This window comes from Neodiprion virginianus, chromosome 2 (genome assembly GCF_021901495.1).
Source record: "Neodiprion virginianus isolate iyNeoVirg1 chromosome 2, iyNeoVirg1.1, whole genome shotgun sequence".
Classification (NCBI taxonomy): Eukaryota; Metazoa; Arthropoda; class Insecta; order Hymenoptera; family Diprionidae; genus Neodiprion; species Neodiprion virginianus.
Genome location: NC_060878.1, coordinates 4,972,304 through 4,996,392, shown reverse-complemented (window position 1 = coordinate 4,996,392; position 24,089 = coordinate 4,972,304). Strand labels below are relative to the sequence as shown.

Here is a 24,089-nt window from a genome sequence, read left to right as displayed (position 1 = left end):
ACTCCTCGCGTTGGGAGAACCGCAATCGGCCAATCCGCATGTGGTCATAATCGAGTCTACTGACGACGAAGCAGCCAAGAAGAACCAACCCAATAAACCGAAAGCATTCGAGTATTTACCAATCATGGTTCCTGATCCCTCTTGTCATCACGTCGTATATCATGGCGGTGAAAACTCTTACGAGGATGGTTGCTGTAAAGATCATTGTTGCGGTGACGATTGTTGCGGGGATGATTGTTGCGGAGATGATTGTTGCGGTGACGGTTGTTGCGGTGACGATTGTTGCGGGGATGATTGTTGCGGAGATGATTGTTGCGGTGACGGTTGTTGCGGTGACGATTGTTGCGGAAATGATGCTGATTGTGGCGATTGCACCATTTTGTAAAACGATAAATACTGAACTCTGATAGAAGAATGCTCCTTGAATTCGGGACGTGCTTGGAGATATTGACTTGCCACGTGAAATGAATATTGTGCCAACAAAGTAATTTACTCTCTAACCAAATTCATGGTCGTATTTTGGGGGGTTTTTCTTTTCATCGTTAATGATGTACGGCGTACTTGGGTTTTGGTGATTTGACATCCGCGACAGAAGATGTGAAGTGATCACCATGAGTAAAACTGTTGACAAACAATATTTCGCTTCACTGTGACTGAGAAATGGTGGAAATTAATAATGATGTTGAACCAATAATCGCGAAATCATCGAGGCAAGCTGCTTCCTGCCCAGATACGCAGTTCGATCGTGAAAATAAGAAGGTAGCTTCAACTATCATAAATATATTGTTATTTATGTTCGACTTGGACATGGTTGTAATTTATATGATCTAGTACTCAATATTCCATACTACAAAGATAACACTGCCCACTTTGTATCCCAATAATAAGTATGAATCATCAGTGAAAAATAAAGGGTTCAAAAATTCAGTTTTCACAAAACTGGCAGTGCTTTTTATCGTAATATTACAACAAGACGGATTGACTTCTCTGATGAATGTTGGATATTAAATTGAAGTATCTTGTGAAAACTCAACAACCCTGCAGGTGGTTACCGGTATTCAAAGTATTCCGGATGAGTAAATCGCGCGGAATGTGGTGACTGTCATACCTTGAGATAAATTGGTAATTGTGCGGGAAAATATTCGCGAGTTCTTCGCTGCATCCTCGGGGTTGAATGTTTTCACGGTAAGGGACCACTGAGAGAAAAAGGTATTAGCTGCGCAAAAGCTTTTTCATTGATTAAGCTGCGATAGCGCGTATACGGGAGGCTTTAACATGCTTACGTCATGTTGGCAATATCATGGCTTTCGCAGGAGAAAACGTGCAGAGGGTAAGTTCTAGGGGGGAAAAGCGACAGGCGCGCGCATCGGCGTTCCCATGGCCCTTGGCCTATATATCGCGTATCCCAAAATTGTCTGAAAATCACCTTGAAAGCACTCAGCGCGCTTTCCATGCTTCTCACTTTGCAGGCCAACTACGTTCACGGAGGAAAGCTGCTGCGGTCGCAATAACAATCGGCGAATATTTAATATTATTACTATTTTGCGGTCAAAAGTTAAATTGAACAAAACCTATGGTTGATAGGTACATGGGCACGTCAAAAGGGGTCTTTCGTGTTAATTTTTATCAGCGTGAAATTATATCCCAATTAGACATGTGTGTACTTTTATTGATTTTCACTTACCAATCAACAACTTGTTACACTTTTTTTCTCTCTCAAATATGACTTTTCTTCTTCCGAATACAATGAGGTGAAGATTATCCACCGGAATCGCATATTTTCATCCAACTCACTGTTTCACATTGTCGCATTGTTTCATCTGATACAAGTAGTGAACAGTAAAATTCACTGCATCGGTTGCTATGTAACCAGAGGAAATACTAAAAGTTACCATAATATTTCATTAGGTTGGTACAACAAAATAAGGAGCTAAAATTTGCGCTGACACTATTTTCCGGGATTTTTGTTACAAAGACAGATTAGCATTAACGAAGGGATTTAAAAATACTGTAAAGAAAAATATTTCAGTAACGAATTTCTTAGAACATATGAATTGATATGAAAGTAAAAATAATTTCATAAATAGTATACAGGATTATTGGTCAGCTATTGAAGTGTATTTTATTTGAGTTATTAAAGTAATAAATTGATTAGCGACATTTGATGTCAAGATTGATTACATAAGCTGTCCTAGTAAAACGATGTATAAAAGTCGGATCACAAAAATGAATTGAGTAACTCATTGTTCCAAGGATTTCCGTTTCTACACTTGACACCCAACAGAATACACGAATTGTGTGAGACAACTGTCACTCGAGCTGAGTGCTTATAATGACGGTAATCAAGGGCGATGACCTGTCGAGCTGCACGATGTATTAGTCATCGACGAAGCATCAGTAATCAGACTTATCCAGTCCCAACAGAGTGACCGCCCCCTTCAATTAACGTTTGTTTATTTCAATAATAGTAGATAATCCACAATGTTTTCATGCTATTTAGTTTATTATCATTACCCAACCTAGTCTGTATTTTCGTTGTAGTAACTGAACTTATGCACTCAGATAACGGCATTTCAGTAAATTCTGAATTTAAAGGTATAGAGTATCATGATTCGAAACTCACACCTTGCTGTTTCCAAACCTTAAATCCAGTACTGGAATTCCGTTCTTTACATTACATATAGGCCGTTGATCGTAAAACTCGGAAACACTTATTTTCATGCAGGGACTGTTTGCTGTGGTATTTAACGACAAGCACTTCAAGATAATAAGCTTAGGAACTTAAATGCTCGGATTTGTTGAAAGTTGACGATTTTTTGAAACTTGACATTACCTCGTGTAATTCACTCCAACGTAATCCTCTTGTATTCTGGCCAAATCTCTGGTAGTATTAGTTTTAGGTTCGAGTCAGACAGTACAAGTATAGATTCTTATTTTTTTTTAAATTCCATTCAACGAAATTCATCTGTCCTCGTCATGAATTGAGCCCCATTTTATATTTCTGGATTTCTTCATACAAGTTGAACTCTTTGGTTCACCTTCTCTCTACTATTTCGTATAATCCGAACATGGACTTACAGCTTGTCGGTCGTAGTCGAGGATACTCAAGCTTGGAAAAATCACCCCAGCTCGTTTTTTGGCAGCAATAGTCAGCCCCTGTATTTCACCATCCCGGCGCCCTACCCTACCGACGGAGCACCCTTCTTCGGGGCCCTTCTCAAAAGCCCTGACCTAAAGAAAAACTTTACGAATTTAAATTTACGTATTTTACAGAGTATGAAAAAAATTGGCTTTGCATAATATGAATTTGAAAGCCAGCCATCTTCCGACATATCTACGTCTACCGGGCGTTGGAGAATAGCTGCAGATTTTTCTATTTCTAATTATCGAACGACATTTAAAAATAGAGGGAAAGCTTATCTCACATGTGTTCGAAAATTCGAGAACGCTCTATCCCAAAGTAAACTCATCGTTATAATTGACGAGTTTTATTCCACTGCAATGTATAACCGTCCTTGCAGTTACCTGAGAGTCGTTTACCGGACTACAAATATTTTTTGGCTCGTTATCGAAAAGCTGAGTAACGAATATTCGACAAAGTGGTATGAAATATTATTGCACAGACAAAGTACACCACAGCTATAAATACTACGTTGACTATTTCTAACGGTAGGTAAAGATATTTATTGTATTAATTTAAGATGTGAATGTTTAAAATGTATCAAATACTCTTCAGTAGCATCAATTTGATTACAATATTAATGTCATTAATATCTCGTGGCACTGGGCATCGAAAACGTGACATCATTGAAGGCTGCAGCATTTTGATTAACGACGATCGTGAAGACTTTTTCGGAATAACACGCTGGACGAACAAACTTGGGAAAAGTATACTTTTCTCGGATTCCGGGATGCCCGACGGTAGGCATAAGCGCAGGGCCGTAATACAGTGGGTGACTCACTCCTCGGTGGATGAAAACAAGCCCCTTACCCCCGAAAAGCAGCAGGAAAAACGTAAATGCCTTCGGTGCCCTCGGCGGCTTCGGCACTGCGATCGACGAAACGAGCGTCCCATTTCCCCTACTCTTTATGCGGGCCGTGCAGCCGGTCTAGGAAGGCATTTATCGTAAGTCTGCAGCGCGCGTTCGGCCTAGGAAGAGGCGTAGTGTTATTTTTGTCGGTGGCGAAGGTGGTCGTTCGGTGCATTTCGGGCTCGGGACATCCGCGCCGAATGCCTTGGGGAGAAAGCGAACCGGCCGAAAGGTACGTGGTGGATATTCCGAACATCCCGCGCGTGGGATGTACGCGGAATTTGGGAAAACAACCCGATTCTCGAGTTGTAAGATCGCTCGTAGCTCGACCTACCGCGACTTACTCGACAAACGGTGAGGCGGGCGGAAGAAAGCGGAGAGATAGGCAAGGGAGTCGGCTTGGAATGGCGTCTCTTTTCGGGCGCCAGAAGTCTGTGGTTATAACAGTATAACTATTCGGCGCATGCGCGTGCCCGATTACGTGGTGTATATGCGTTGATACGCAATTTCTCGACCGCGGAGCTAGTGAGGCCTGGCCTAATTACTCTCACAGGAACAATCCGTGGTTTCTTTTTAGTGCTGCACAGTGTCCGTTATCTTTCATCGATAATAGTGGTTTGATATTTTCTTATTTTTTTCCGTGTTAGCCTTCCAACGCGGAGATAGAGGTTGACGTGATAACACTGGCGCTTTGCAGTTAGTGAAAAGTTGATCCGAAATACATTCCAATCGAGGTGTAACTGTAGCCGATTGATAAAACGTGTCGTGAGGGTAAAGTGAATGTGAAATTTGCCATTGGTAAATTTCTTCTGTTTTTGGTTTACCAATTAAATCTTGCACTGCAACACCTTGGCATCATCAACTAAATTTGTACCTCACTCTACAGAAATTTTGTGGGGAATTTAGATAATTTCCTTTATGCTTTTACAGTTTCTTTACCTCACTACGTCTCCCGCCGTCCTCTTCTCTCTGCCTTCCTATTCGACTTCTTGATGGAAAACAACACTGTTTGTGTAGATAAGCGATGCATACATAAGTACGTTGGCACCGACGCATAGCCCTTTGACTTTTATCCACAGCAGCTCGAGCTTCGCGCGTACTTATCTCGTATTCCGGGAGCATATACGAGATGCGATATCATTCGTACGTTTGCGCCGGTCGGTCTTACTTAGATTTCACGTAGGCTTCCGTCTTTCGTGTTACTCAATTCAATCCATTCATCATAACAATCCATTCGACTCAACGTTGCGGTTTTTGATGAACGTATATTTTCAGTTAACAACTCGTAGCCAAGCAACTTGATCGGTTGTCAATTTTCCTGACCACCTGTTGCACCCTCGTCAGTTGCAGATAATTCGCCTGCACACACCCAGCATTCAATCATGGATCCGTCAAGGTTCAACGGCACCACTATGGCGTCCAGCAAAGAGACAGAGGCCTTGAGGACCACAGAGGTGAGCGAAATTATTACAGCTCCGGCAGAATCTTGAAAGACTCTTTCACCTGACGTTACAAACACGAATTATCCTTCGCCGCTTCCAGCAGAGACACGTAGGCGCCACGTCGGGCCACGATAGCCAGACGAATCCTTCGGCTTCCCTGCTCCAATTTGGTCAGCACAATCCGGGAGTACCCAGCATGGAACCGCCGCCTTACAGCTCAGTCGTGACTCAGGATTCCCAAGCCTGGCATAACCCCCCTGGCACCTTTTCCAGCGTCAATGGTCAGGCTCCGTATCCCACCGGTCCGGCACCCTACCCTACCGACGGAGCTCCCGCTTTCGAGGTCCCCTCGAAGGCCCCGTACCCAACAGCCCCCGTGGTCAGCTCACCCTATCCAGCGGTATCCGGGATCACCAGTCAGCCAACGTTCACGCCTGGACCCGCCAGCCAAGCGCCGTATCCCGTAGCCGCGATGCCGATGCCGACGCCCATCACGACGACTGGGGGACAAATCGGCTTTACGAACCCCCTGACGACGGAACCGAAGTCAGCGATTTCGGGATACCAGCCCGCGGGGTACGAACCCCTGAATAACCAGGGGATGATCTATCCGACGCAGTCAGGTGCCGGCGGCCAGTACTATCCGGTACAGAATCCTTACCAGCAGAACCAGGTGCCTCCGCCGCAGACGGTTTACGTAGTACAGAAGAACGCTGACACAAGTACAACTGATGACGACTGCGCTATGCTGGCCTGTTGTTTGGCCAGTTGCTACTGCTTATGCGAGTGCCTCAAAATCTGCATTTCGACCGACTAGTAATACATATTATATTTAATATATTCGGCTTAGCTTCCTTAAATGTCGTTAGGTGTAGCAGCGAAACCACTAATGCGTCTACTGGGGATTTTCCACTCTCCTCACAAACGACGAATGTATAGTCACTCGTCGATAATTATAATCTACCTCATTTTTCCGTCAACGTATTAGCATTTTAGTGGACGAAAGAAATGACCGATTTTTTTCGATCATGTAACCGAATGCCGACAGGTTTTACAGCCGGCTAATCAGTTTCAAGCAATTCAATTAGTAACCATTTTTGCAATAACCATTTATTGCGAATCGTTTCTAAATTGCAACGATGAAAATCAAAATTCAGTTCCGCTTCGATTCTAACTCTTTCGTTATTAAATACGTTAGACTGTAGATTGGTTCAAGCGTGTAAGCTTTACGGATTCTTATATGGTACAATAGTATGGTCTAAAGCGCGGGTGAATTAATGTTCGTTTGTAATTTATTGTAGCGGTAGTGATACGGAAACAGCTTGGCGTGTGGTGCGAATCCGTCACGATCAAGTTAATATGTTTCGCAGTCTTCGTATGTCTGTCTTTTATTGCGAGAAACCTCCTATTATGAACACTGCGCGTTGTAATATATTTTGTATGCAGGTACAACATCTACGTCTTTGTAAGATCTTCATACAATATGTAATGGCAAATTTTTCTCTTCGTTTCATCATTTGCACATTTCAGCCCACGCTGCTAGCACACTTGCCATCATTTATGACTGAAAGTGGAATATTTTTCGGTTTGTAAAAATTGTGCAAAAAGCCTTGATCAACCACCGAACACTTCAATTGCGAGGCCTAATCGAAGCCAAATGTACAGCACTTTTACATATGAACATCCATCTTAGAATATAAAGCGAAGAAAAGTCTGTGTTAGGATTTTATAATAAGAAATAACTTTCGGATCTTCTAGAATCCTTTTCTTCTTTTTGAAATAATTTACAGTGCCATTCCGTAACTGGATCATTCATATTTCCATTATATTAGGAGATTTGATTTCACAGATGACTAGAAGATATCAAGAAGATACTTTAACTCCGGTCAACGCTTCGAAGAAGACTTGATGAACTTGGTAAACTCTGATTAACGGAAATGTTGGGCCGTTAAATTTTGTGTGCATTTATATATATGGCAAAACTGTGAATTCAGTGCCAATGCTGCGGAAACATAACGTTGCCAATATGCGCGACGGAATTGTGTGCCTTTGAAAGTATTTCGCAGCAAAGCTGCTCAAATTTATCCCTTGACCGCTAACGTAGGTGAATATGTGATTGTCTGTACCTACAACACGACAAATCCATGAAAAGATTTAAAATTGATTTGAGGCTGAATAGAATTAACCGTATAAATACTCTTGTACCGCGTTTAAACTTAGAAGCTTTATTCGGGCAGTTCATTATTCTGCAGTATCTGATATGACATGACCGGAATTATTTTTTTTTTTTTTAAGAACCACAATTAGCTACAATCGTTTACCATTAAAGCTTATGGCTACATGACTGTGGAAAAAGACGTCGTCAATATGATATGTCAAATTAACGTACATGCGAGAGGGGAAAACTATATTACATTATTACATACTTTTAAATATTCTATACATGTATAATCTATCATATACTTTACCCGATGCATATATTGACACTACTAATATTATTATTGTTTTACCGTGAGCGTACCTATGTTAAGGAATCTACGTATAATATGGGATGAAGATTTTAAATTTATATCTTGCGATCATGGGCCGAAACTCAGTCACATTACAGAAATTTCCCTACCTATACAGGTATAAATATTGTACCCATACATTTAACTCATACATTCTACTTCATGGAATACATATTAAGTTATAGCGGATAGATTGTAGGTAATGGAGAGTTTCTTCACTGAATAATCAAAACATGATAAATTTGCATTAATGTGTTTTGCATTCTTTATAGTAACTAAATATTATCCTGATAGACGACATGATTGCTCAGATTTTGTGTATGTGTTACATATAAGTGTGTTTAGAGAGATAGTTAATAATAGCGGATCGACGTGGGAACTACGAATCAGCGATAAATGACTGGCGGGACGGTAATCAATGATAGCTGATAATTATTGACACAATAATTCGACAAACTTCGTTTAAGAAAGCAATAGGAACTGTAACGCGAGAGATCAGTACAATAACTGGCTTGATAAATCGAGTGAATACATAGATTATACACAGATATGATTTTAGCGAATGAAATGAAAATATAACGAGTTCGAGACGATAGTTTAACTCAAACAGTCACGACTTCACCACGCCAAATTGAAATTTGCCTCCCGCCATTTGCGATTGAATTCTTAGAGTTACTGTTTTTGAGAGACCAGTGGGAGTACAAACAATTTAACAATCGGTTTTGTGAGCACTGAGGAGTTTGTTTTAATGGTCACAACCCAAATAAGACCGTTGGTTCCTGGATACACTTCTATAAATTTTACGAGAGGCGACATAAATGGAGGTGGATTTTCGTTCTTCACGAGGACAATGGATCCGCATCTGCCATTGTACCACAATAAATGCTGCAACTGCCATTTCCAGAGGTTCTGGTAGAACTGGAGATACTTCGTGCCCCAGCGTTTCCAAAAATGTCTCAGCATTTAGCGCAAGTGTTGCTAATGCGACAGACGTTGAAACGCTAAGTCTGCGAGAGACGGCTCGAGGATTGTGTTTAGAGCCGAGCCGACAAGGAAATCTGGAGTCAAAGCACTCGGATCTCTTGGATTCTCCGAGATTAGGCAAACAAGTCGAGAGTTCCGCGTTGCTTCTACTTGCATTAGGACAGTCGTGAATTGTTCGAACGTTACAGTAGCTTGTCCAATGACTGTCGTGAAATTGCTTCAAGTTTGATAAACTTGAGGGAAAACCATCGATGGATGGTCTCCACGCGGTACCGAGAGTCCGTAAAATGGACTGTTATCAGTATTTAGATACATCGAGGTTTCTTGTTTGTTTTGAGAAATATCAACAAGAGCTTCCGGGTGGAATGAAATCAACTTTGAGTGTTGGAAGCTGCCCACTTTGAGCAATTAATTGAGGTCACTCATTTTTCGCGAATTTAATGAGAGTCCTTCGCTCTTAACAGGATGTTGTCCACATACGTTTAGACGACAATGACGTTACTTGCAAGTGGCTATTGCTTACCTTCATCATAAACGAGTTGACGACTCACGCCAAAATCGAGGTATGGAACCCTAACGAGACCATACATTACCGTATTATACAATTATGAGGATAAAACTGAATTGTATTTTGTGTTTTCCAGAAAGTTTGTCCCGTTAGGCTGCTAACTTTGGCTGCTAGCTTCAGGTTCATCGAAACTGAGTTTTCGAAGACGATGTCAGTCGTCGACGAGCAGTTGAAATGATGGTAGGAACGATGTGAGTTGTGGATGACGAGCGCTTCTATCCAATTTTATTATTCCATCATATTTTATATTGCAATTGTAATATCTCGATGTCGCGAATCACTGCCGATTGTTGAGCTCTGGCGCTGATAATTGGTATCGTCGCCTGGTGTCGCTGTAAACGCAATTGCTGCACGAGCGATTCCGCGATGAAGGAGTTTTGGATATTTGATCGAATATTTCACGGTCGATGATTGTTTCTCCAGTTTCCGGATTACAGGCGATCACTTGAACTACGGTGAGAAAAACTACGGATCGTTTGATAGGTTCAGACTGATCTACGTGGTTGCTTACCTGTGCCACGTGCACGTTGACGCGATTCCGATGATCCACGGAACTGTCGAGAACTTAAAACGCACCGAGAGCTACAAAATTATTGCTGTATTCCCATAAAGTACTGCTCTTAAGTGTCGAGGAACATTTATTCGGAACGCGAGCGAGCAATCGCGTAAAAGTGTCGCGAGATGAGAATCGCCCAGAAGTCTGTTTGTATTTTTCCACTTCGAAAAGGTGCGGATTTTCGCCAATTATTGACGTAAAGAGGTCGTGGAGAGACTACGAATCTGAATAATGTCCCGAGAAAGTGGCAATTCGATGCGCGGTAGCCGTTTTGATTCTCCTGTAATAGTCGCGGATAATTGGAATGCTGCAGCGATTGGAGCAATTGGTTCCAACGCAGGCTCGAGCGATTCGAGTCGTTAGAGCATCGCGCCTACTTCCCATTCATGTATTGTTCTTCGCACGGTTCATAATAGATTTTCGCGAAATACAAGAGTTTTTTGTATAGCATCGAGTTGATCACCAAGTTTGCTTTGATTCTGATTTGATTGATTCTCTGGCGCGTGCCTTGGAACTTCAGTCAATTTAAAGTTAACGCGTCGAGCCGTGATTGCAATTGCCCAAGGGTAGTTTTCGCTTCACCGAGCTTTCGCAAGTTTTCGAGTGCACGAGAAACGCGCCAGAGGAGATCGGTTTGCCAATCAACGTATTCTTCGATCCTCGTCTCCATAAAGGAGTGATGATAAACTCACGCGACCAACTACCTAACATTTCACGAACAAGGTTCGGGCACAATGATAGCTGTGCATCAAGATGCACACACTTTGTGACGGTCACTGTAGAGGATACCGCACGTTTGAATTCAATGGACTTAAATTATTTTCCATTTCGATACCATGGCATGATCACCCGAACCTTGTACATTTGTTTTTGGTTTGGCCAATAAAAGATATTTGAATTCTGAACTGATTAAAAAACTTCGTGAAGGGAAATCCTTCCACCAGTTTTTAAATTATGGCGGTATAGACTTTGAAAAAAAATGTCAACCTCCAGCGATGACAATTTATGCGCAAAGAACCTCCCGAAGGATATTGAGCCTGCCGCTACCAAGGATTCCTTGCGCATTCACTTTCATCGTTGGAGGTCGAAATTTTTCTTTCAAAGCTTATACTACCATAATATGAAAATTGGTGTAAGGATTTTCTTATACGACAATTTTAAACCTATAATCAAAATTTGACCGGAGTCTCTCCTTAATTGTGATTAGGTATACAGCTAAATTACTCATGTATATACCGGGGGCCTTTCACTCTCCTTGTAAATGCCAATTATTCGATCATCCTGGATAATTATAAGCTACCTCGCTATTCCGTTAACGTATCAGCGTCTAGCTACGTATATATGTCGATATTGTTGAGCTGATAGGTTAATTGTGATGATGGGTCGAAACTCCGTCACAATCCAGAAGTGTTTACCTATATAGGTATGAATAATAAATATTGTAGTTACTCATAAATTCTACATCACAGAATACATATCACGTTACAGGAGATAGATTGTAGATAATGGAAAGTTACTTCAATGAATAATCATATCGTGATGAATTTGCATATATGCCTTTTGAATAATTTTATTGTTTAATTCTTTCTTCATTTTCTTGTTGACAGGAATCCATCTTTTCGTTTGGCGACCATCCAACAGGTGCAAACTACTGTAAAAAAAAAACTAATTCGATCTTCAGGTATGTTTGCGCCATCTTGTATTAATTTTCTATCACCTTTTGACGATTCGTTTTCACCCATTGTTCCGAATACGAAGATCTGATAGCCGCAAAAGAGCGCAACGATATCAAGTCTTCCTATAAATCTGACCACAACCTACCAGACAGATGCTTTTGGCGGCCCGAAGAGAGCAGAGATCCAGGCAAGGAAGTCGGCTGGCAATGGCGTCAGTTTTAGGCGCCAGAAGTCTGGAGTTATAACAGTAAAACTAATCGGCGCATGCGTGTGCCAATTGAGCCGATTGATCCGGTTGATCCAAGACTGCTTGTACGTTTCGTTCGGACGGCCAGAGCACATGGTCCTTATGCGTTGCTACGCAATTTTCCGACAGCGGACCTAGTGAGGCATGGTCTGATTAGTCTCACGGAGATAATCGTTCGTTTATTTAGTGTTGCACAGTGTCCGTTAATTCTCGCTGAAAATTATGGATTGATTTTTTCTTATTTTGATTCCGTATTAGCCCTTTAACGCGGAGATGAAGATTGACGTGATAACACTGGTGCGTTGCAATTTGTGAAATGCTGATCCGAAATACATTCTAATCGGGGTGTAACTGTAGCCGATTGATAAAACGTGTCGTGAGGGTAAAGTGAATGTGAAATTTGCCATTGGTAAATTTCTTCTGTTTTTGGTTTACCAATTAAATCTTGCACTGCAACACCTTGGCATCATCAACTGAATTTGTACCTCACTCTACAGAAATTTTATGGGGAATTTAGATAATTTCCTTTACGCTTTTACAGTCTCCTTACCTCACTCCGTCTCCCGCCGTCCTCTTCTTTCTGCCTTCCTATTCGACTTCTTGATGGAAAACAACATTGTTTGTGTAGATAAGCGATGCATACATAAGTACGTTGACACCGACGCATAGCCCTTTGACTTTTATCCACAGCAGCTCGAGCTTCGCGCGTACTTATCTCGTATTCCGGGAGCATATACGAGATGCGATATCATTCGTACGTTTGCGCCGGTCGGTCGTACTTAGATTTCACGTAGGCTTCCGTCTTTCGTGTTACTCAATTCAATCCATTCATCATAACAATCCATTCGACTCAACGTTGCGGTTTTTGATGAACGTATATTTTCAGTTAACAACTCGTAGCCAAGCAACTTGATTGGTTGTCAATTTTCCTGACCACCTGTTGAACCCTCGTCAGTGGCAGATAATTCGCCTGCACATACCCAGCATTCAATCATGGATCCGTCAAGATTCAAGGGCACCACTATGGCGTCCAGCAAAGAGACAGAGGCCTTGAGGACCACAGAGGTGAGCGAAATTATTACAGCTCCGGCAGAATCTTGAAAGACTCTTTCACCTGACGTTACAAGCACGAATTATCCTCCGCCGCTTCCAGCAGGGACACGTAGGCGCGACGTCGGATCACGATAGTCAGGCGAACCCTTCGGCTCCCCTGCTCCAATTTGGTCAGTACAATCCGGGAGTACCCAGCATGGAACCGCCGCCTTACAGCTCAGTCGTGACGCAGGATTCCCAAGCCTGGCGAAATCACCCCGGCACCTCTTCCAACGTCAATGGTCAGGCTCCGTATCCTACCGGTCCGGCACCCTACCTTACCAACGGAGCTCCCACTTTCGAGGCCCTCTCAGAGGCCCCGTACCCAAAGGCCCCCGCGGGAGTTGCCCCCGAATCCGTGGTCAGCCCCCGCTATTCGCCCCCAACGAACCAGGGTACGATCTATCCGACGCTGTCAGGTTCCGGCGACCAGTACTATCCAGTGCAGAATCAGTACCAGCAGAACCAGGTTCCTCCGCCGCAGACGGTTTACGTAGTACAGAATAATGCTGACACAAGTACAACTGACGTCTGCTGCATTGCGTTGGACTGTTGTATCTGTTGCGACGCCTTCTTAGACTGCCTCAAAATCTGCTTCGGCGATATCGATAACGACTCGTAATGTCGTTTCGCTAAAGCATCTTTGAACGTGATTAGGTATACGTATAGGCAAATCACTTACGGGTGTACTGTGGATTTTACATTCTCTCCTTGCAAGCGATGATCGTTTAGTCACTCTTCGATAATCATAATTTACCTTGCTTTTTCGTCAACTCATCAGTATTCTAGTGGACGAACGGAACGACCGATTTCTTTCTATCGTGTAAACTAACGCCGACAGGTTTTACTGCCAGCGACTCAATTTCAAGCAATTGACTCTATAACCATTTTTGCAATATTCATTTATTGCAAACCTCTTCTGGTATGATTGCGAGGATGAAAATCAAAATTCAGTTCCGCTTCGATACTAAGTTTTTCGTTAACAAATACCTGAGACTGTAGATGCGTTCGATCATGTAGGCTTGACGGTTACCTACATAGTACGACAGTACGGTCAAAAGCGCGGGTGAATTAACGTTCGTTTCTAATTTATTGCAGCAGTGGAGATATGGAAAAAGCTTGGCGTGCGGTGCAAACCTGTCACGATCACGTTAATATGCTTCGCAATTTTCCTGCACGCGATGTTTCTTGTGATAAGCCACCTTGGCTTTATAATATATTTCAAATGCAGGTACAACATCTACGTCTCTGGAGGATCTTCATACAAAACATCATGGTAAATTTTTGTCTTTATATTTTTATTTGCATATTATAGCCCACGCTGCTAGCGCACTAGCTATTTTTTATAAATGAAAAACCAGTATTATTAGGTTTGTAAAGACTTTTCAACAAGTTTTGATCAACCACCGGACACTTCAATTGTGAGGCTTAATCAGAGTCAAATGTACAGCACTTTTACGTATGAACATCCATCGTAAAATATGAAGCGAACAAAAGTCTGTGTTAGGATTTTATAATCAGAAATAACTTTCGGATCTTCTAGAATCCTTTTTTTTCAAATCATTTTTAGTGCCATTCCGTAACTGGATGATTTATATTTCCATTCCAATTAGGAGATTCGACTTCACAGATAACAGATAACTCGGTAAATGCTGATTAACGGAAGTGTTGGGCCGTTAAATTTTGTGTACCTATGTATATGGCAAAACTGTGAATTCAGTGCCAATTCTGCTGAAACATAATGTTGTCATTATGCGTGACGGGATCGTGTGCCTTTGACAGTATTTCTCAGAAAAGCTGCTCAAATTCATCGTTCGTCGGCAAACGTAGGAGAATATATGATTTTCTACACCTACGATACGATAAATCCATGGGAAGGATTAAAATTAATTGGAGGCTGAATAGAATTCGCCGTATAGATACACTTGTACAGCGTTCAAACCTAGAAAGGTCATGCGGGCGAGTTGATATCGTTTTTTGAATAAAGCTTATGGCTAGATAGCTGTGGAAAAAGACGTCGTCACTATGATGTGTCAAATCAACTTACATGCGAGAGGCGAATATTATGTTGCATACTTTTACATATTCTATATATGTATAATCTATCATATTTTATACTCGATGCATATATTGGTACTAATAATACTATGAATGTTTTATCGTGAGTGTTCGTTAAGGAATTTACGTATAATGCCCGATGAAGATATAAAATCGATAGCTCAATTGTGATAATAGCTCAAACTCAGTCGCATGCACAAACATTTACCCGTATAGGTATAAATATTTTATTTACTCATTCGTTCTACCTCATAGATTATATATTATGTTACAGGGGATAAATTGTTGGTAACGGAGAGTAACTTCAACGAAAAATCAAATCATGATAAATTTGCATACATGCCGTATATTTTGCATTTTTCGTTGTAATAGTATCGTGATCACATGATACGGCTGCTCGCATTTCACGTACGTATTACATTCATGCGAATTATATAAATTTTCACGTGGACATTTAATCTCTTTGTTCAATTCTTTTCCAATCCATCATTTCATTCGACAAATATCCAACAGGTAGAAACCACGGTACAGAAAAACTGAATCGGTTTTCAGGTTTGCTCGCTTGTTCCTCTTGGATAAATTTTCTTTCACTTTCCGACGGTTCGTTTCCTTCTTCTTTGCGCCAAATACGAAGGGCTTATAGCCGCAAAGGCACCGAGTCTCGCTAAAAATCTGACCATAAAATGGCCATCTAATTCTCAACAAAAATAATTAAGATGCTTAAGATAAATTGCTGTCTAGCTTGAAATTAAAAAATTTCCTAGCTTCAGAATCCAATTACCGTCATATCCTCGCGATTTGTTCCCTCGGCTTTTTCGATATTCTCGATCAATTTTTCTTCCACTTTCGCCAGCCAGCCTGCGAACGTTAAGGGGTGGTAGGTGGCTGTGCCAACGCCATTTTCCGCGAAGCGGAAAAGCCGAGGGTGGCTGTGTCCCGTTCCTGCCACGGGGGAAATTACTGGCTGAGACAACACGTACCTAACCAACCTATCTACTCACCAGCCTTCCGTGTGCGTAAAACCAAAGAGGGGACAAGCTCGACTTTCGCATCGAAAAGTCAAGCTGTGGCAATTCATCTTCAATTAAGCCCATCTCCCTCCCTCATTCCTTTCCGAAATGGCTGCAGCTGTTCGAAGGCTATGACGTTCGTCGATTTATTACTCGCATCACTTTTAATTCGGTGTCTCCTTCCGAAAACCTGAGAAATAATCGTTGTTTATTACCTTCATGATGCACAAACCGCCTCTACAAATGTTTTAAGGAAATTGCGTTTCATCGAGAAAAGCTGAAGCCTTCGTTCGTTCGATTTTTCAAAATCAGGGGGTGAATATCCCGATTCGAGTCACGTTGTGTACAAATGTATCTCGGGGAGCTTAAATTTTTCACCGATGTTGCAAACGACGATTTAGGCATTCCGTTTATACCGTCTCAATCACAATAATTAACGGTCTAGTATTTATCATGTTTTGTTCTGATTCCCAGTGTTTTCAACGTCGAAGGAAAGAAACCACCGCCAAAATATTTCCCTATTCCCATAGCTCGAAATTTATTCGACAATATTGCGTACCTTATCAAGACGAGAAGTAGAGCCCTGTAAAATAGATTCATACATATTGTATTTCCCACACGAAGAGAAAGAGGACGCGGTCAGTCGAGCGAAGAGGGCCGGGGGTGCGAGATCGGGTTCGGCCAAGGCGAGTGGCTGGGGTTATGGGGTGTGGAGGGGGGTGGGTATTTGTCGACGGATGGCGGCAGTTAATTACTTTACATGAGAGGCGCTCCTGGAGCCCTTTCGCTACTTCAGACATCGTTAATACGAAGCCCGGGGAGCGATGGTGCGAGGACCGCACCACCTGTAAGAGCCGGAAAGCTTCAATCTACATTCCGGGTAGCCAAGAATTTTCCCCCTTCAGTTTTGAGGGCGCGAGCACACGCTCGGAAATTTACCCCACACGCTGTCCCGGAAACGTCGCGCGTGTATTTCGCGTCTTAAAAGGCAAAAGCGGCAAGGTGAACGAAAAGTGCAGCACGTGGTGGACGATGCATAGTTTATGGGGCAGGTACGTTGCAGAAAAGAGCCGGAGAGCGCTCTGCACGGTGCGCAATCACGCTAATGCCCAGACTCACTATCCGCCCTTCCACCGTGCACCCTGTTTTTCGTAAATAAATAATTTTGAGTGCACAGATACCCTGCAATGCATTCTCGACCAAGGGGGTTCTTCCAGCCGTCCCGGCAACCCGAGGCTCTCTGACTTCCAGGAAGAATATGGAAGCTACGAACTACTCGTGGATCGCACTTTTTCAGCGGTATAAATTTTCACCCATTTTTCCTTTGCTTCGTCATTCTCATTTTCTTATTTTGGGGCGGGGTTGAAATTCCGAATTTGGAAAGTTGCGAAAGGACCAAATTCCGAATTTGATTCTTGGAAAAAATTGAAGTAAAGTAATCAAACGTTGACGAAACATCGAAATTACGATTGATCGAAGATTTTCAGTTCCTTGAATATTTGACTTGGTTGAATTTCACCACTTCGATTTTTCTTTGATCGAAACTTCAACTCCGCCCCTTTATTTTTATAATCTCGGAAAGCGAAGTGTCATCGACGAGCGACGTGATATCAGGGGTTAAAAATGGAAGTAATATAAATCATTTAGGACCGTGATGATTCATTTCGGTTTCAATACAATTTTATTATTTAAGCAACAGTAATTCCGAACTATTACTACAACGGAAAATAATCTAATTTTCCCGGAATGCAACACCAGAATTGCTAGTAATCTCAAATGCAAATTTCTTTGTCCTGAAAAATTAGGTCAAACCGATTTACACCTCTTGCATTCTCAACCCCTCATATATTGGATCATACGGTTTTTGCACGGGCAAAGAGAGGCAAAAGCCTTTCTCATTCGCGTCCCGAAATTGTCTATTTTCGCGCTCATGTCAAGAGAATGAGCCGCCCGGATCTCGCGGTTTAATTAATGGCCCATTTCGCAGAACCGAGACGTTGATAAAGCCGCTGAAAATCGTGCGATGCCGATATATTCTTGATCCAAATTCCAGGAGAATTCTCTTCGGTTGTAGTGTATCAACGGCAGGAACACGACTCGCGGTGTCAAACTAACAATAAGCTACGGGTTCCTTCAGCTCTAATTCCTACATTCGTGCAGAAGCCATTTGAATCACTAAACCCAGAACGGAGCCGGATAATGGGTTCAACGTTTTACCAAGGAATCCACGTCGAGTCGTCGCCGAGTTTGTCTCGTTTGCGGTATAAATTCCGAGTACATCAACCATAATTCTCTAACTCCCCTCTCTTTCTTCCCACGTCCCCCACCTTCCCGAGTTGTCGCCAAGTTTATACTTAATTAACGCTTTCCTTATACACACCGAGTAGCAACCACAAGCTATCATCCTCGTTCCCCGTTTATTATACCCACCGCGAAACGGTGAAAATTAAGCCGACGAAATGTTTTTTCACGCCGCGTTTCTCCTCTCTGATACAAATTCGCGGTCACGATTTTACGCCGCGTGATTACAAACCATGAAAAGATTTTTTAGTCAGCCTATATTTTCACCACGTGCCCGAGGAACGATTTACATCGAAGTACGAACCCATGCATCATCGGACGGACCAGCGATTTGAATCGTTTCAACAAGGCGAGAAGGACGAGATTGAAGCAGAGAAAGAAAATCGCAATATCTGGGCGAAAATGAGGCGAAGAATGCAAACCCTCACCGACATCCCCGAAGAAAAATGGTTATTCAAAATCGAAGGCGCGTCGAGCACCCTTCAACCGCGAACCATAGATCAAATTCGGCGAAGGTGGAAAGGAGTCGGTACAATACATCATTCATAGAAACGAATCTCGCATTGGTTTCTGATTCTCCTGTCGAAAAGAGAGGCTGTACAAGGAAGGCCTCCCGTATGATACAGTCAGTGTCCCTCGAGCTATCCTCACCTCCGTTTATTGTTATGCCGTATTTATGCATGAACCCGAACCATTGTAGAGCAGATAACCGGGCAATCCTTTCAAAGGATCGAAGCCGGGCTGAGAATGGCCGCTATCTCTGGTGTGTGTAGCGTTATTGAGGGGCGAGGAGATGAACGGAGAGAAATGAGGGAGGTGAGAAGCGCAAAAACGAGAATCTATCCATCCCCCAATCCGGTCCGTTCGACCTTCCAGGTCACGCCGTGGCGATGCATTCCCTGAATTCGATTCGAAGCGATTCGATTTGCTTAAGGAACCGCCACTTCCAGATAGTCCATTACATTTTACGGGAATTGCCGAGGATCCACTCCGCGTGCATGTCCTTCTCTTCCGATCAACACGCTCAAACTCCATGGCGATACGCCGATTGCTATTAACAACGCACATCCCAACCGTTCAGCCAGAGAAAGGAAGCCATATATTTTATCCTCCGTTGTAGGTAGAAAGTGATTTGCACAAATCGTCGACAGTGAGAGAAAATAGCATTAGCAGTGGCTAACATCTGTATCTACTACCAGTGGTGATCATTATTGTGAAGTTTCACGGATCCCTTTGACGATGCAGACTCGATAATGGAATTGTTTGAAGGTAGGTACGGTATATAATTAATATTATAGGTTATATTAATATTCATTATTGCCTCAAGCTTCCAGCTAACTTGTTATGGGTTCGAAACAAGACGAGAGTTTAATCCTATACGAATTAGGTGACAATGACTGGCGATAAGCAAGTTAGCCGTAAGGTCAAGGCATTAATGAATACTACTATAGATATGTACGTATAACGATGTTCATTATCGGTTTCCCAATGGCTCACTATTATCTCGGAATCAAAACTGAATACGAGATTTCGTTCCATAGAAATTTTACGTGTTTATGACCAACGTATCGTTTGCTTTTCCGATCAGTCGCGTCGTTGATCATTGGCGCATAAAATTTGCTTGAAAGGAAACTCGTGCCAATTTTGATTCCGATAATAAAAAAAAAAAAAAAATAACTGACGAGGTACCGGGAACTCATTAATGAACGTTACCGTAAGCACCAAGCTTGAATTGATTTATTCACCGGAGCGTGCTTTCAAGTTTGTCGCTGCGACTTATTCCGCGAATCGTGGTAATGGTGTTTTCGGGTAGAAAGCGAAGCCGTGAATGGTTGGCCTGGGAGCGACAGACACCCGAAGTGTCGTATACCCATCGACGTTAAAAGGTTGTATCTTATACGGCGTGGAGGGGAATTAATTTCGGAAAAAGGCGAAGGTTTCGGGTTACTGCAGAACTGCCAGTGGCTGGGAACTATTTTAGTGTGAGGAAGCGGACAGTGCGGGATAGTTTGATGATCCCACATCCGAAAGTGTTGATATCTCAATGGGGTCAATATTGCCCCGCCAATTGGATGATAATTCCGTACTCGATGTCTGCGATGTAGATGAGAAACTGCGAGTGAATTCCTCTCGTTACCTTCGACCTTTCGGCGCCTGCGACCTTCGGAAAATCAAATAACAAGGGAGCCGAATTATCCGTCCGTCTCTGAATTCATCGACACTTGAGACGACGATTTCACAGAGGCAATTATATCTGCCGTATTCGATACTCCTGGAACTCAAACTACGCGGTGAACGACATCGCAAGCTCTTCGCGCTTTCGCCGACGGTGCTGGAAGAACGTGTGGAAAATTTTCCACTCGGAAGTCGGGGGTGTTTGAATCGGAATATCGTCAAACATCCGGCAATTTCCAGTACAAACATTATACCACGGTAGTCAGGCGTTATCGGAAATATCCCGAACCGAGCGCTCTTCGAGCTGCGCGAAACGGAGGCGTCGGAGTTTTCTTCATTCGCCCATTCCAGTCTCGCTTGAGATGAGCCGGGGGAGTCCCTGCAGTATAAGGTGTACCGAGACTTCGCAGACTAGGCAGTGCTTGAAATGCACCCGTGTCGCAAATAGGAGAAAAACAAAAACAAAAAAAAAAAAAAAAAAAAAAAATCAAAAAAAGAAAAGATTAAGAAGAGGAAGAAGAGCGAGTACCTACCGGGGAAAGAAAATAAGCGAGTGGGTATATAGCGCGTATAACTGCAGCACTCCACTACCTCGCAGTCGTATTGAATATTCAAAACTTTTCACCGGATGAAACTTGGCAGTATCTTGTCAGCGCGGATAGAATCGTCGCTCTCGGTTGGCTGCACCCTTCTCGTCGGGATGGAGTTCTTTTCGGTTTCTGAATCTCCCCTATCTAGCCAGCTATCGGCGCATCGCATCGGCGTGACTCTCGTCACGTACCTAATACCTTGCAGCTTTGAAGGTGCACATCGACCCCACGCGAGCCAAACGGTTTTCCGCGTCTTGTTTTCCTCGGCATAAAACAGGGACCGAAGTGCTTCCGTCGACGGTACTGCAGACCATACGCTGCTTGCAGGTGTTCGGAAAACTCCGAGATGAAATTCGGACTGCACTTGACTGCGTCGAGGGCAGAGAAAACAGATTTCTTAAATATATCCGTGGACGGGATGTCCAGAAACGGCTCTTTCGATCCGACATACGCGTCGCCGTGCGATTATCGAGCTTCTGAAACGATCTGACGTGAACAGACGACGCTTATCTGTAAAACGTCTGTGATATTTTCTCCCCCCGCACGCGTGCGCCCAAGGAGATTTATAAATACAATTTGAGGACGCTTCAACGCGAGGCGAAACTCTCATCGGGACGACGTTGATCCTTCGGTGAATCGGCGAATGATCAATATTGTTCTTCGAGATGCGGGAGCACCTCTCGTGGTGAGAACCGCTTTTCGAGAAATTGTAAGGCACGGTAACGCTCTGGTTACTCACACCAGGAACTCACGGAGCACCGTTGGCAATACCACCGACGACGACCCCAGCCCTCAAACCACCCTCGCCAAACTAGCTCTTGAGTCAAGTGCATCGACCCTTCTTACAGCCCCGCGTACCTGCTTCCAAAATATCAATACAGGCCCCGGACGACTCCGACAATCCCCACTCGATATCATTCATCGCGGAGAATGGAAATCCGGGGAAGTTTAACACTGAGAAAAATTTCATTTGTTACAGTAACTAGAAAAATTCAACAGAACAGATATCGTTACAAAAACTGATCTGCCTTCTGTATTTAACCTTTAAAGTGAAACGTGGGTTCTTTCGTGCTCGCGTGATTTACTGTTATGTGTATATTTTGTAAACAAAAATCGGCGCGGATTTCTTCCCTCTGCGAAAAAAAACTTAGGGATTATCGGATCTTCAACTGAGAGCCTCGAAAAACTTGCCTGAATTTTTGCAGAATTTTCAGAGCGTTTTAAATTGCCAAAATAAATGTAAGAAAGACCCCATGTTTCACTTTGCGTATACCGAAAACCATGGTTCACTGTAAAGGTTAAGAATCTTAAATTCTTAGGTATTTAGGCTTTACCGTTTACTAGAAACATGTTGATCAATTTTATCAGATTTTCGAATTAAGCCTTTGTCTTCGAATTTTTATTCGTCACTTCACATTAGGAACTGACAAAAAAAATTACCCTCCTTTATTTCGATATTAGCAGTCCGGTATACGCTATGAACCAAAGATTATGCGATCAAGCAGACATTCTGTGTCCCAAAATTTACGTATTGGGATGAAAATAGGATCATAATTAGATCGGTATTTATAAATGTTTCAAAGATCTTGGATATTCTAAACACATTCTACATTCCTAAAATATTTATACCGTTTTAATTATCATCCGACTTTCATCTAATAATCAAAAAATTGCAGGATGAACCTCGAAATATCGAATTTTGCATCTTATTGTTAGTGCACACTGCACTGCATTCAAATTGAAACCAGGTCAAGACTTTTACCAATTGGAACACAGCAGCATCAAAAATTCTTAGCCACCTCCGTAATTCGTGTACCTGTGTATGTAAATTCGTAAAATTAGCAGCAACTGCTTGTCCGTAGGTTATTTTGTATTTATACAGGCGGTAGTGAACGGCCTTGACGAAGGAATCGAGGAAAGCGATGGGAGGAAAAGGGGTGGTTTGTTCACCCGTCATAACTCGCGAATGGAAGTTAAGAGGTTCAGCAGTCGTTCCATTCCTTGCGCCTACTCCTTTTCCGGCGAAAATTTTCCAAGTTAAACTTGCAACAACCCGCGGCAAAACACGATGAACTACCGTGGAATTCTAAGGTGAGTGACAACGTGGGAAAATATTTACCCGAAGGTACGAACCGGGATCTCGAGGCCGAATCTACCGGCTACCCTCGACTGCGAAGCACCCCTGCAGATACATCCGAGGGAGCTTATAAAACGCGCCCGACTCGTTTACTCGAATACTTTCGTATTTACATAAATCAGCTATGCAATCTCTTTTTATATTTCTAAAAATATCCAAACTCGGTGTACACGCCGAATGGAACGGAAGTCACGAATATAAACGAACCCGAATACCGGGACGATCTCTTGAAACTTGGAAATGAACTGCGCATGCGCGAGTTTTATCGGCTGTTCGGGCAGGCTGGCCATCCCGAGTTTCATCTGTCAAACTGCTTCTGCCGGCGATGTGGTTGATACGAATTTTCGAGGTTAGAATCTCAAATAATTGAGGCAGTGACTCGGAAAGGTTTGGGAAGCATTTGTTATCGGGTCGGAAAGTTGATTCTTCAAAGAACGGTCGGAGTTTAACGCTTATGCTTGTTGAAAATTCAAACGTACACATTTTGCGTATGTTGGCCCGCCTGCATGGCGGACAAGAATATCGCTGCGGGAAGATTTTACCGACCAACGAGATTGAATTATTTGACGCATGCGCGGTTGATTTTCGAGTTTCAAGGGATTGTCCCAGTGTATAATATACATATACACACGTGTTTACATCCGGTTGTAAAACTTGACAAACTTTCCCCTACCGTCTTTCAAAATTGTTACGAGAATTCGTAACGTGCGAA

General features: G+C 42.7%; 1 protein-coding gene across 8 annotated transcripts; it reads left to right on the top strand.

The window, feature by feature from the left end:
- Window positions 1-384: 384 nt before the first annotated feature.
- Window positions 385-13,348, top strand: LOC124299386 (MAPK-interacting and spindle-stabilizing protein-like). 8 transcript variants are annotated; one of them, XM_046752600.1, is made up of 3 exons: window positions 385-759; window positions 5,307-5,485; window positions 5,574-8,227. In XM_046752600.1, exons 2-3 carry the CDS (start codon window positions 5,414-5,416, stop codon window positions 6,288-6,290), a joined length of 789 nt encoding a protein of 262 aa, XP_046608556.1. In that variant the 5' UTR covers window positions 385-759; window positions 5,307-5,413; the 3' UTR covers window positions 6,291-8,227. The 8 variants fall into 8 exon arrangements, 6 of the variants coding, with proteins under 6 accessions (XP_046608556.1, XP_046608557.1, XP_046608552.1 ...); XM_046752601.1 differs by lacking the exon at window positions 385-759 and adding an exon at window positions 4,121-4,263 and having other exon boundaries at window positions 5,577-8,227; XR_006906987.1 differs by lacking the exons at window positions 385-759; window positions 5,574-8,227 and adding exons at window positions 4,122-4,263; window positions 13,171-13,348.
- The last annotated feature ends 10,741 nt before the right edge of the window (window positions 13,349-24,089 follow it).

Bases quoted from the DNA above. Each gene is read 5' to 3' on its own strand.
- LOC124299386 (XM_046752600.1), top strand. From the start codon at position 5,414: ATGGATCCGTCAAGGTTCAACGGCACCACTATGGCGTCCAGCAAAGAG. The intron at 5,486-5,573 runs GTGAGCGAAATT...CGCCGCTTCCAG, and splicing joins AGGCCTTGAGGACCACAGAG to CAGAGACACGTAGGCGCCAC.